Source organism: Mustela putorius, unplaced genomic scaffold (genome assembly GCF_011764305.1).
Source record: "Mustela putorius furo isolate JIRA1106 unplaced genomic scaffold, ASM1176430v1.1 tig00003869_pilon_pilon_pilon, whole genome shotgun sequence".
Lineage (NCBI taxonomy): Eukaryota > Metazoa > Chordata > Mammalia > Carnivora > Mustelidae > Mustela > Mustela putorius.
This window is the reverse complement of record NW_025422021.1, coordinates 6,403,758-6,418,057: the sequence shown is the minus strand read 5'-3', so window position 1 is coordinate 6,418,057 and position 14,300 is coordinate 6,403,758. Positions and strand designations below refer to the sequence as shown.

Below are 14,300 nucleotides of genomic sequence, written 5' to 3'. Positions count from 1 at the left end.
AAGGAAAGGTATCGCTAGGTGCTGTTTGCTAACTATTCATCTCAATCTTAGCAGAAGACACTAAAGCATGGGACTCTTTACCAAGACTTTTATTTTGTTGGCTGTTTCCCTCCCTCCCTCCCTCCCCGCCTCCTTCCCTGTTTTTTCTTCCCTTTTCTTTTCCCATCCCCTTTCCTTCTCCCTTTCCCCTTTCCTTTCCTTTCTTCCTTCCTTCTTATTAGCTTTCAAATATTCACTTTAGCTTTTAATAAGCAAGTTTACTCATGGAAAGGACTTCAATTTTTCTTCTAGGAATCTTCACTATGAAATTCTTTCGTTTTCTGTCCCAAAAGGCAGCAATAGCAAGGCAGGTGATTTGCATGTGACAGCATGCAGCTCAGAGCATGACTTAAGCAGAAGAAAACTTGTGATTATGTTTGGAGTTGATGTCGCAGACTTGGAGAAGGTAAAGGTATTGATTCCATGTTGAAAGAACAAGGGCTTTCTGTCATGACTATCTGTGTTCAAATTCATTTGATAAATGTTAGTAAGCCAAAAGCCAAGCCCAAATCAACACACACATTTTAGGTTCACTCTTCAAGTTAAAAAAAGAAAAAAGGTTCTCAAATTTTCATACTAAACTTCTCATATCTAAAAATTCACTGTCTCATGTCATTCTCAGTTAAAGCAATTTTTTCACTACTCAGCACTTGTATAAAGAACTCAAATATATATAAATGAGAATTCCTAGAAATTAAAAGGATGATAAACTATGTGAACTAAACTTCTAATATGGATTTTTTTTCTATATCAGGCATAGCACCAAAATATCATGGCCTGAGCCATAATTTTAGCATCTTCATCCTTCAGAGCTGCTCAACAAACATCACCCCACCTAAGATTAACAGAAATAGTTGGCAATTAATAGTCAGATCTTCCAACTCTTCCCCATTTTTTCATGATTCTTCCTCAAGTCATAAAACAGAATTAGAAGACGAGTTCCAAAAACCAATGAATTCTGATAAATTTTATTTCTCTAAAATAAGGTTGTTTTACATCAAAGGCATCCATTATCAACATTAATCTTGCAGACCCCAAAAAACTGTTTCAAAGGACTACCAGTCCTATCAACATAGTTATCCCATCAATACAAGGATGACTTTCTGATTCCAAAGTTTCCTGCTTCCAGTAACCTTACCAATTCCAGTGGTAGGCACAAACCTATTTCACCAATGTTAATTATAAATCTTATCAGAATTTTAGTCTTATAAGTAGTTGCATAATTCTTATAATCTGCTTCACTTAAATAAATTGAAAAAATGATTCCATGAAAACACTACTAGTCCAATCTCCCAACAGTTACATGAAGATGTCACTACAAAAACAATGTTTACCTAGCTGTTGCTAGATGCTGCTTAGCACAGTATAACCAACATTTTAAAACTGAAGCACATTAGACCAATCACACAGGAGGCTAGAGTTTCAGAGCCATAGCTGATACGTGCATAATAAATTATGCATAATTTATGCATAAATTAATCCATTCTTACCTAAAAGCATTATGCTTTTATTATTAAATAGCAAACATTATTAAGAGGCATAACTTTTTAATTAACATATTCATACCTTCACTGATCTGGTTCTCTGATGAAATCACACTTCTTGAGGGCAAAGGATCAACTGAACTTGAGCTTTCCACTGCCTGCCTCTTCTCAAAACTAAACTCTGGAAGTCTTGGAGCCTGAGGTCTAGTTTTTCTTGCAGGATTCAAGAAAAAACAGTAGGCACATCTAAAAGCTGCAGAGAATTAAACACACACACACACACACACAAACCAAAATAAATTCAAGGATTAATGAGATAATTTTCAATATTACTTTTGCAAAGTAGTCAAAGAACCCTTCAAAAATTACTTATCCCTTGAGAAATTACTTCTGGTTTTAATAATATGGCAGGTGCTCTCCAAAAGCTAATTTTCAAGCACCTTTTCTAATTACTATTAGAATTAGAATATTAATTTTAAAACAGAAAAGATCCTAAGTTACACGGCAGGTTATCTAATAGCAAAACAATCTATACTAATCTAAAATGTATTACAGAAATTTCACTTCTAGTCACTACAATCATTAGGTATTTTAAAATCCAGAACCCTGCTCACTTGCCTGAGAAAATGTAGCATGATTAATTAAGTGCAATATTTTTTTAATAGTAGCTGCACATGAGAATCATCTGAGGTACTTCAAAAAAAAGCCTGTCCCCCTCCCATCAGACTAATTAAAACAGAAAAACAGACTCTTCGTAGGCATGATAATATTATTATTTTTTTTTAATTTGACAGAGAGAGAGTGAGTTCACAAGTAGGCAGACAGAGAGAAAGGGGGAAGCAGGCTCCCCACTGAGCAGAGAGTCTAATGAGCGGCTCGATCCCAGGACCCTGAGATCATGACCTGAGCCAAAGGCAGAGGCTTAACCCACTGAGCCACCCAAGCACCCCTAGGCATGATAATCTTTAAAAGTGCTTCAGGTGATTCTGATACACAGTGAAGTTTGAGAAAACTGACCTAGAAGTTGTACACTGTATGAGAAAAACAACTGCATTGTTTTTCCTGCTTGGCTCTGTGTTCTAAAATAAGAACAATATGCCTGAAAAATACATACAGGGATAGCACCTAAAACAATGTGACATTATATAGGAACTGGCACAGAATGAAATATTTAAGAGTAACATATTTAAATCTAACTGCCCAATAATTCTTACCAATGTATTCAAATTCTTCTTTCAAAGCCATGCCATTATGAGAAAAACACTGCTGACATATAAGGGCATACCTATACGAAAAGGAAAAATGAACATGTCAGTTACAAATGCAGACAAATCCCATGGAAAGGTTACTTTAGCCATCTCAGCTAACTTATATTTTTAGCATAGCAGAATATGTTGTAACAGTTTAGATGTTCCTTACTAAACAATGAACAATACTCTTTAAATATAACAGTCAAAATTTCAGCCCTTTTAAAATATAATTTATACATCAAATTAAAAACAAACTAAGCAAAGTTAAATGAATATGTCCTTACTAAGTTAAAAGAAACATATCCGATGACAGAACACTTAAATTTGAGTTACTTCCTAACATGTATTTCTGGGGATGACAGACCCCAAATCTGTGGCTAGATACGACTGGAAAAGATAGAACTCCTTAGAGATTCACAATGAATGTTACTAAAACCTCTGAGAAGTCTGTATAAAGAAATGAATTTAATTTGCTTAGTCCAATCCAAAGGTTAACTTCACATATATCATGATTTCTATACCTATCCCAGTTATACATCTTCCTCATTTTCTATTTATATACTCTCTCTGTTCTCTGTGTACACGCTTAAAAATACTTGGCCCTATGAAACAACTTGTCTGTTTTGAATAATATACAATTTATAACTGTATATTATATATACATATATAATTTATAATTATATATATAATATATATATATGGGGCAAATATATAATTTATAATTATATATGTATATATAATTATATATACTATATATAATTTATAATACTAACATTAAATATATCTAATATATACATATAATTTATAATACTAACATTAAATTCAGTCCTTTTATTAAAATGATAATATTCACCATAACCTTGTCAATATCTACTCAACTATCCTAAGTATTTTTTAGAAGTCTACACTATCACAGTTGCTCTTCTCACATCATCCCTATCTTCTTCAGGTTATTATAAAAATTAAATAAGACAATAAGTGGAAAAGCATTTTGAGAACTAAAAGTGTCAAAACATATGTAAATTGTCTTCATCGTTATTAAAATAATCACCATCACCAATTCCAGTACTGACATCTATAAAACTCCATTTCTTACAGACTACCAAGTTTTTACTATTTGTTTGCTCTTCAAGCTTAAGTTTCATGAAATGACACAGTTTCTCTAAAAATAATGTCATACACACTGAAAAAATAAAATAAAATTTTAAAAATAAATAATTTTTAAATAAATTATTTTTTAAATAAATTATTTAAATAAATTTATTTAAATAAATAAATTATTAAAAATAAATAATTTTTAAAATGTCATACAATATTATTTTGTTTTCTCTATATATCTTGCTATATTTTAATCTAGATACTTTATCTAAATTCTTACTGAAAAACAACTGAATATTACTCTTTGCAGGGCTATAAAATATTCTATTATGTTCTAAAATCAGGAAATAGGAGCCACAGAACTGTAGAACATCTACTGCATACACACATACATGCGCCCTGACCAATAAACTTTTTCCTCATTTTTATTTATCTACCACTGTAATAAGCATACCTGTTCTGTGGACCATCACCAACTAAATATTCAACAATTCTATCCAGAGCACCTCGTTCTCGCGGGAGAATGGGCCTTGCTAAAGGTGGACCCGGAGGATGAAGACCTAGTAAATAAAGAAATATTTATGTATTTGTATAAAATACATTTAAATTTTAATTCAGTTACCAAGTACTACCCATGCTTGTCAGAACTTTTGAAAGATTTTAACAAAAGAAAAATACATCTCTTTAAAGCATTAGAGTTTTCATTAAAAATATTATACTACATGGGGCGCCTGGGTGGCTCAGTGGGTTAGGCCGCTGCCTTCGGCTCAGGTCATGGTCTCAGAGTCCTGGGATCGAGTCCCACATCGGGCTCTCTGCTCAGCGGGGAGCTTGCTTCCTCCTCTCTCTCTGCCTGCCTCTCTGCCTAACTTGTGATCTCTCTCTCTGTCAAATAAATAAATAAATAAATCTTTTAAAAAAAAAAAAAAAACACTCTCATCTCCTTCAAATATAAAAAAAAAATATTATACTACAAAAAAAATGTTAAATTAAGTTCTAGATCAAAACCATCAACATAAACTATTAAGAAATGAAACTATGTTGGGCTCTGTACAAACTAATTTTTTTTCATTTTATTTTATTTCTTTTCAGTGTTCCAGAATTCATTGTTTATGCACCACGCCCAGTGCTCCATGCAATATGTGCCCTCCATAATACCCACCACCAAGCTCACCCACCCGCCTCCCAAACTAATATTTTTAAGTGCCCACACTCTTATTAAGAGGGCATTTGTCGTGAAGAGAACTGGGTGTTGTATATAAGTGACAAATCACTGAATTCAATTCCTGAATTCTACTGAATTGCACTGCATGTTAACTAAAACTTAAAAAATAATTTAAAAATAATTTTAAAATTTAAAAATATGTATATACATGTATGGATAGATAAAACTAAATATATTTTTGTAGGATTATACAAGTAATAGGACATTTTAAAGGACATATAAATAAATAAATAAATAAAATGTTCAGACTCTTAAAATCTTATGTAATAACAAATTAGAAAATTAGGGGACTTCTATTTGGGGCAATAATAGAGTCACGGGGTCAAATTTACCTTCCCACCTAAATTAACTAAAATACTGTGCAAAATATATCATGAAACATTTTTTAAGACACTGGGTATCAAACAATGTAGGATAAAGATCCCCAAGAGACCAAAAGAGAATAAGAGGAGTCCTGTAACTGCTCCAGCCTGTTGCCTGGAGAAAATTTCCAGGCAAAAGCTCAGGAAAGGTAAGTCAGCTCAGATGTATAAGCATCCCTGAGTTTGAGGAGATAAAGCTAAAACTCTGGGGAGACCAAGTCAGGTTCATAGAAAGAGAATGCAGAGTGCAAGAACACCAAAGATCTACAGAGGAGCCCCAAGACTGTTCAACATCTTACTGGCTAGTGCACGTGTATATTGAAACCGTCTGAGTACACAGAAAAAACTGCCCCCAAATATTAGAGGTAATAGTGTTCACATGGAGCCCAAGTGCTGCATGTTCTCACCAGCCAAAGTGGAAAACATCATAACTCACAGGTTACTGGATTATGTAGTCAGAGGACCTTTGTATAAGGACATAAAAACATCCAGCATTCAATAAGATAAAATTTGTAATGCCTGATATCAGATGAAAAATTATTAGACATGCAAATAAGCAGGAAAATAAAACCCACAAGAAAAATCAACCAAAAATGACCTAGAAATGACAGTTTATAGAATTAATATACAAATATATTAAAACATTTATTATGACCACATTCGATATGATTGAGAATCTAGAGGAAAGATTCACTGTGGTAGTCAAGACATGGAAAAAAATTCAAAAGACCCAGACCGAACTTCTATAGATGAATACTACAATGTCTAGAGTGAAAAATCTGCAGATGGGATGAATAGCTGTTTGGACATTATAGGGTGTGCGGAAGTAAACTTGAAGAGACAGTAATAGAAACCATACATAATGAAACACAAAGGAAAGCCTAAAAATTTTTTAAATAAATTATCAGCAAGCCGTGGAACAACAACAAGCAGCCTAATATAGATATAACTGGAGTCTATAAAGGGGGAAAAGAAAATAATACTTGAGGAAATTATGCACAAAAATTTTCCAAATTTGATGAAATCTATAAACCCACAAATCCAAGAATATCAACAAACCCTAAGCACAAGAAACATAATTTTGCACCAAGGCACAGACAATCAAATTACTTAAAACCAGTGATCAAGAGAAAATCATAGCATAGTCAGAAAAAGATATATTTTATACAGAGAAACAGAGGTAAGAATGACAGATTTCTCACCAGAAAATAAGCAAACCAAAAGAGAGTGAAGCAAAGAACACTATCACTTAGAGTTCTGTATTAATAAAAATATCTTTTAAAAATGAAAGCAAGGGTGCCTCGGTGGTTCAATGGGTTAAAGCCTCTGCCTTCAGCTCAGGTCATGATCTCAGGGTCCTGGGATCAAGACCTGTATAGGGCTCTCTGTTCAGCAGGGAGCCTGCTTCCCCCCTCTTTCTGCCTATCTCTCTGCCTGCCTACTTGTGATCTCTGCCGGTCAAATAAATAAATAAAATCTTTTTTAAAAAGAAAAGAAAAATGAAGGCTTTTCAGCATACAAAACTGAAAGAATTCATCATTAGCAGAACTGCACTATAAAAATGTTAAAAGACAGAAAAATGACACCACACAGAAAGAGGTAGTACAAAGGAAACAACTGAAATGGTTACCATGTGGGTAAATATCCAAAACTCTTAAAAAATAATTGATAGCTTAAAGGAAAAATAATCATTGTTGTAGGGTTTATTAAGTATATTGAAGTAAAATGTAAGGCAACATGCACAAAGGCCAAGAGAGGAGAAATGTAAGTATACTGCTGTCAGATTCTCAAACTGTTTGTGAGCTGATGTTATATTACTTGAAGATAAACTGTCGTAAGTTAAAGAAATACACTGCAAACCCCAAAAGACCCACTAATATGAAAAAGCAATATAGCTAGTTAGGCAATGAAAAAAGATAAAATACAAGATTTAAACTCAGACTCAAATATACCAATCCTGTTAAATGTACATAGTCTGAACATCCTCATTATTGAGCCACAAGCTGTCAGAATAAAAAAACAAGATCTGATATATGTTGCTTACAAGAAAAAAATTCAATACAAAGACACAAATACGTTAAAAATAAATGACAAAGGGGCATCTGGGTGGCTCAGCTGACTGGGCTTCCAACACTTGGATTCAGCTCAGATTGCGATCTCAGGGTTGTGGGCTTGAGACGCATGGTAGGCTCCACACTCAGTGTAGAGTCCCCTTGGCACTCTCTCTCCCTCTGTCCCTCCCCCTACTCGTGTTCTCCCACTCCCTCTATAATAAATAAATTATTTAAAAGTAATGATAAACAAATGATATAAACTATATATAAATAAATATACTAACACTAATCAAAAGAAATCTGGAGTATCTGTATTAACAGACTTCAGAGCAAACAATACTATCAGAGATAAAAACAATAATTTTATAATGACAAAGGAGTCAATTCATCAAGGGAGCATAATAATTCTAAATATATATGTGTATCATAGGAGAGCATCAAAACACATAAAGCAAAAAATTAACAGAAACTACAAACATAGACACATATCTACACTGTGTGTGTATATATGTTGTATATATGTTATATATATATATATACTTGTGTATATATATACAAGACTACAGACATATTTATATATATGCACACACAATAGTACAGTTGGAGATTTCAACAGCTTCCTCTTAATAACTAAAGGAATAAACACAGAAATCAGTAATGATATAGAAGACCTGAACAACACTATGTGCTACCACCTTATCCTGACATTTATAGCCACTCTATCCCAACAGGAACAGAATATAAATATTCAAGTAAATATAAAACATTTAACAAGACGGATGATATTCTGAGACATAAAACAAGCCTCAGTACACTTAAGAAGATTTAAACAATACATAGTTATGTTTTCTGACCATGACAGAATTGAATTAGAAATTAGCAACAGAAAGACATTAAGAAAATCTCTAAATATTTGGAGACTAACTGACATCCATTTAAATAACCAAGGATGCAAAGAAAAATTAAAATGGAAGTCAGAAAGTATTTAATGAAAAAACAATATACCAAACTTATGATACACAGCTAAAGCAGTAGGTAAAGGGAAATTTATAACACTAAAACATCTATAAAAGAGGATAAATCTAAAATTTATGAATTCAGCTTCCACCTTAAGAAACTAAAAAGGAAGAGCAAATGAAACCCAAGATAAACAGGATTAAAGAATAATAAAGAGTAAAAATAAAATATAAAATACAAAAATAGAGAAAATCTGGTTCTTTTGAGAATATCAAAACTGATAAACCTCTAGTCAGATTAAACAGGAGGAAAAAAAGCGAAGATAAAAAATACTAATATCAGGAATGAGAGAAATGGCATAAATCTAAATTGTTTACAAGTATATTATAAGTAATTTTATGCCAATATACTCAAAAGTTGCATGAAATAGAGAAATCCTTTGAAAGACTAGCAAATTACCACAGGTTACTCAACAAGAAATAATTATTCAACATGCTAAAATTTATAAAGAACTTTTTATTATCTATATTCCTAAGAGATAATAGTCTGTAGATTTTGTTCTATTGAATCTTTAGTTAAAAACAAATTAAAAAATAATACAACCTTCCACAAAGAAAACACCAGACCCAGATGCTTCCACCTGCAAATTCTACCAAACATTTAAGGAAAAAATAATATAAATTCTACACAAAACTTTCTGTAAAATTGAAGATGAGAGACTACCTTCTTATACCTTTGATACCCAAACCAGAAAAAAGACACTGCAAGAGAAGAAAAAACAAAAAAACAAAAACAAAAAAACTACAGACCAATATCCTTAAGGAATATTGATGTAAACATTTTTAACTTGATGTAAACATTTACTAACTTTTAGTAAATCAAACCCAACAATATATACAAAAATTAAAACACCATGACTAAGTCAGATTTATCCCAGGAAAGCAAGGAGTCCAACATTTAAAAATCAATCAATGTATTTCACTATATTAATAGATGTTAAAACAAAAAATAAACTAAAACCCTATATGAGCATCTCAATAAATACATTAAAAATGTTTGATAAAATCCACCCTCCCTTACTGAAAAAAATTTTCAGCTAATTAGAAATTGAAGGGTACTTCCTCAACCTGATAAACGCTATCTATGTAAAACAAAATAACAACAAACCCTACAGCTAACACCAGGCTGAATTGTGAAAAGGTAACCGCTTTCCTCCTAAGATCAGCAATAAGGAAGAAGGTCTGCTTTTCCACTTCTTCTTTTTTGTTTTTAAGATTTTATTTATTTTTTAAATTTTATTTATTTGACAGACAGAGATCATAAGTAGGCAGCGGCAGGCAGAGAGAGGAGGAAGCAGGCTCCCCGCTGAGCAGAGAGCCTGATGCGGGGCTGGATCCCAGGACCTGGGACCATGACCTGAGCCAAAGGCAGAGGCCTTAACCCACTGAGCCACCCAGGCGTCCCTTAAAGATTTTATTTTTAAGTAATCCCTACACCCAAAGTTGGGCTTAAACTCATAACCCCAAGATGAAGCATGACAAGCTCCAACTGAGCCCGAAAGGCTCCCCTATTTTTGCCACCTCTATTCAACATTTTACCAAAGGTTCTAGCTTGTGTAATCAGCAAGAATAAGAAATAAAGGAGCCCAGATTAGAAAAATTATCTTTATTCACAATGTGATAGTCTATGGAAAATACTATAAAATCTACTAAAAAACTAATAAAAAACTAATAAGTTTAGAAAGATTATATAAGACTAATATACAAAAATCAATTGTATTTCTAAGTATATTAGCAATGAATAACTGGAGATAGTAAAACAAAGCCATTTGCAATAGGCTCAAGAAGTGTAAATAATTATATACACATATAACCAAGAAAATGTGTAAAATCTATATACTGCACACTACAAAACACTGCTAAGAAAAACTGAAGATCTAACTAAAAAGATATACTGTCTTCATGTCATAAACTAGGCAATATCAGAAGAGACAAATGGAGAGAGGAAGAATAATCTAGTTTTAATTAATGATTTACATCATATAAAAACATTAACAAAAATAAAGAGTTATAAATTGTAACTCCACAATCTTTGAAAACTGCGAAAGAACTGTTTGTAGGAGATACTCTGAACTAAGTGTCAACACAGAAGACAGCACTGAGAAGAAAGTGAGAGAATAAAATAAGTAAGTGATGTTTGCCTCTATAAAGCAAGGCAGGATAAACAATAAGAGAGGCAGCAATAAAGGTTTACACAGAGACCTCATAGAAAGACTTTGCAACAAAAAGAGCCCTTATAGGATTAAGCCTTACAGTATAAGGATACAAGGTTTTCAAAAAACCTGTGACAAAACTTTAAAGTACTCAAGAATAGTTTCAGAGTAGCAATGCTGTATTAATATTTTAAAGGCTAATAAAAAGATATGTGCCTTGTAAATAATCACAAACCTAGAAGTTGTTGCCATCTAAAAAAGGGCAAATGATGTCAAAATTTTAACAATTAACAAATGAAATTTAGGTTTTAGAATAAGTTCTTTGTATAACAAATCAAGAACATTTTTCAGATTTCATCAGATAAGTTGTGAGTTTACTTGTATTAACAACATTCAATCATTTACAATCAAAAAATAAATTTGAATGCAGACATTAAGTGTCATCCCCCATTATCAAATTTTCAACTTGAATAAGTAAGCCAAATGATATCTTGAAAGCATTTAAGTCAATTTCACTTTTGCTGGAATATTTAACTTCTGAATGTTTAAAATGAAAATGTCCATAAAGGAATCTGGATACATAAAACAACAGATTTCATAAAAATATCTTAAATGCTGTGCATACTAATAACTTTTAAAATAACATATCCTCATTATCTATGCCATTATAGATAACAGTAATTAATACAAACATCAAGAACAATCATTGTAGGAATACTGGTCATTTTTACACAGCTTGGCAAATTATCAAGTACCTGCTGGTTATTAATTTTCAAACATATGGGAGCCCTGTGGTAATACACATTAAATTGATTCTCTTCCACAAATATGGCATAATGAAAAAATGAATTATTAATCTTCTCTATAAGAAATCATTTAACTCATTCATATTTTTGGCAATGCACAACTTAGGTCTTTTACATGGAAAATGAATTAAAAACTTTAGTAAAATATGTTTTATTTACATGATCATGAAATTTAGGCCATTTTTCCCTCTACAGCCCTATTCTTTATGTGCAATACAGTTTTTATTACTTTATACAAGTTGCTAAACTTTGATTTCCTTAAAACTCAGATACACAAATGTACATAATTCACGCATTCTCACACAAAAAAAGTTCTTCCATTAAACCACTAAGAACTTCACAAATTATGGGTATATCAAATAACAAGAGAAAGATAAATAATTTTCAATCAACTTAATTTTTCTCAATTTCACAAAATATATGGCTGCCTTAAGTGACATCATTATATGCCAAGTTTACAAGCATTTTTTTCAATAACTACTTTAAAAGTTATGTACATTTCATTTGTAGCCAGATTTAATTTGTTTATAAATTAATAGTTTTTTAGTTTTCTAAAATCTTATGCTCCTTTTCTTTAAAGGAAAAGCAGGGGGAAAAAAACACTCTTACAGTAACATTTAGATTGTTTTTATTATAAGTGCCCTGAATACCTGATATCAACTACTGACTAGCCTCAAAATGATTATAAATTATGTTAGTAATTAGTCATGAAATAATAAGGTAATTTAAATTAGAATTAAATATCCTAAAATAAGTAAATAATTTACTATCATATTCAAGAACTGACATGGAAATTTATACAAAATAATGTAATCTGCTGAAGTATTAGACTTCCATGTCCCATTACACTCCAAAATAAAGTGGCAGGGTAATATAATCAATTACACTCCCAAAATGTGATCTTCCCCTAGAGATTACCTTGAAAAAAGAGAATCCAAAGAAATGAAATAGAAAAGGCAATTGTTAATTTAATAGAACTTTATGCTAAAGTAGCTGTCAGAAAATACTAAGGTCTGACAGCTTAATAAGAGAAAAATCGAGGGATGCCTGGGTGGCCCAGTGGGTTAAGCCGCTGCCTTCGGCTCAGGTCATGATCTCAGGGTCCTGGGATTGAGCCCACATCAGGCTCTCTGCTCAGCGGAGAGCCTGCTTCCTCTTCTCTGCCTGCCTGCCTGCCTGTCTGCCTACTTATGATCTCTCTCTCTCTCTTTCACTCTCTGTCAAATAAATAAATAAAATCTTAAAAAAAAAAAAAAAAAGAAAAGAAAAAGAAAAATCTACCAGCCAATATTAACAACAATAGTATTGTATACCACAATACAGAAATAGTCTTCCTGGAATATGTTGTCATGCTTAAAAATATATGTGAAGAGCTTAGCAAAAAGCATGAATATATTCCAGAAGTGTTCTCTTCTATTCCCATTTTATATAAATCTGGAGCCATTCTAAAGCAGAATATAAAAAGATATGCTATACCGTTGACTACAGAATACTACAAAGTTTTATTGCCATTTAAACAAAGAAGCCATAACAGTTAAATGAGCTCAAGAAATAGGTTTCAGTATCACAAGGTGCCAGCTGTAAAGAGTTATGGCTAATTGAATATGGAACTCCTGCTTAATCAGATAACTGCTCTGCTATTTCCAAATGAAATGCCATTTCCATACTGCCTGAAAATGGCCCATTTTATTGGTAACCAGAGAAAACAATATAAACTGTAAATAACATTAAGTGCTCTGTTTACCCATTCCAGGCACTGAAGTAGCAGGGGATCCAAGACGTCTTGGTAACACATTTGATGATAGGACTGGAGTAACAGTTCTTTCTGGGGGTCCACCAGGGGCTGAACTATCCTTTGGTGGTCCGGGAGATACTGGAACTTGTGGAGGAGGGCCCTGGCTAGAGCTTGGTGGTGTTGGAGAAAGGTTTCTCTGAGCTGCAGTCCGCTGACGAATCTCTGAGAATAAGAATTAAAAAGTGCATTTTGATTTCATATCCGTAAGGACCAATACCACAAAATGATTCATGTTTAATAAAGTTCTGTAGCACCAGAAATCATCTGTAGGGTCAAAACTTCTGATAATAAAAAGTTTGTAAGATGTGACATTGAAAACTGACTATAATGGATTACTCTGTTTCTGATCCTACACTTCCAACTACATATAACAAAAGTCTTGATCTAAGTCTATCTACAGATACCACTTTTCAAAATAAATTCAAATAAAATAAAATCATCACCCAATTATGTGTGATGCCTTTTTATGGTAAACTTTCATAATTTATGATAAAGAAAAGTAAGTTTATCAGAATTTGTGAAAACTCTGATGAAAATGGCAGCTTTCTTCAAGATAAGGAAAATGTTAACTCTAAGATATAAGTGAATAAGTATATTCCGGAATTATGAAATAATTTATGAGGTACTTAATTTAAGCAGTCATGGAAATGCTGAAAAAGTAGTCTTTACTATTAGGTACTATTCCCAATCTCCTTTATACTCTTACTGTCTTTTTGGTAATTTTTTTTTGCCAATACATTCAGTAAAGGAAAACTTCCACTCTGCATAAACAGTATCATCATAAATAAATCTTATCTTTTAGTTGCAGAAATTACAAGATTTTCTGTAATAGGGGCTGGTAAATGTGCCAAATCCAGGCCCCCACCCCTTTTTTTTAGTTTTATTAAAACACGACAATGCTTTTTTGTTTATATATTGTCTATAGCTGCTGGAGAAGAGCTGTAAGAAGATTTCTTTACAAGAAATCATATGGCTGTCAAAGTCATTTACTGTATTTACTGTCTGACCCTTTACAAAA

At 32.4% G+C, this 14,300-nt stretch overlaps 1 protein-coding gene across 5 annotated transcripts in view; it reads right to left on the bottom strand.

The window, feature by feature from the left end:
• LNPK (lunapark, ER junction formation factor) overlaps positions 1-14,300 on the bottom strand; it is an 88,226-nt gene that overhangs the window by 11,913 nt on the left and 62,013 nt on the right. For all 5 annotated transcript variants that reach the window (XM_004774392.3, XM_013046825.2, XM_045066654.1 and 2 more), the window contains 4 exons: positions 13,232-13,444; positions 4,326-4,431; positions 2,738-2,808; positions 1,606-1,776 (listed from right to left, as the gene is read on the bottom strand). In XM_004774392.3, the coding sequence (XP_004774449.1) occupies positions 1,606-1,776; positions 2,738-2,808; positions 4,326-4,431; positions 13,232-13,444 (561 nt within the window). The remainder of the gene's footprint in view (positions 1-1,605; positions 1,777-2,737; positions 2,809-4,325; positions 4,432-13,231; positions 13,445-14,300) is intronic.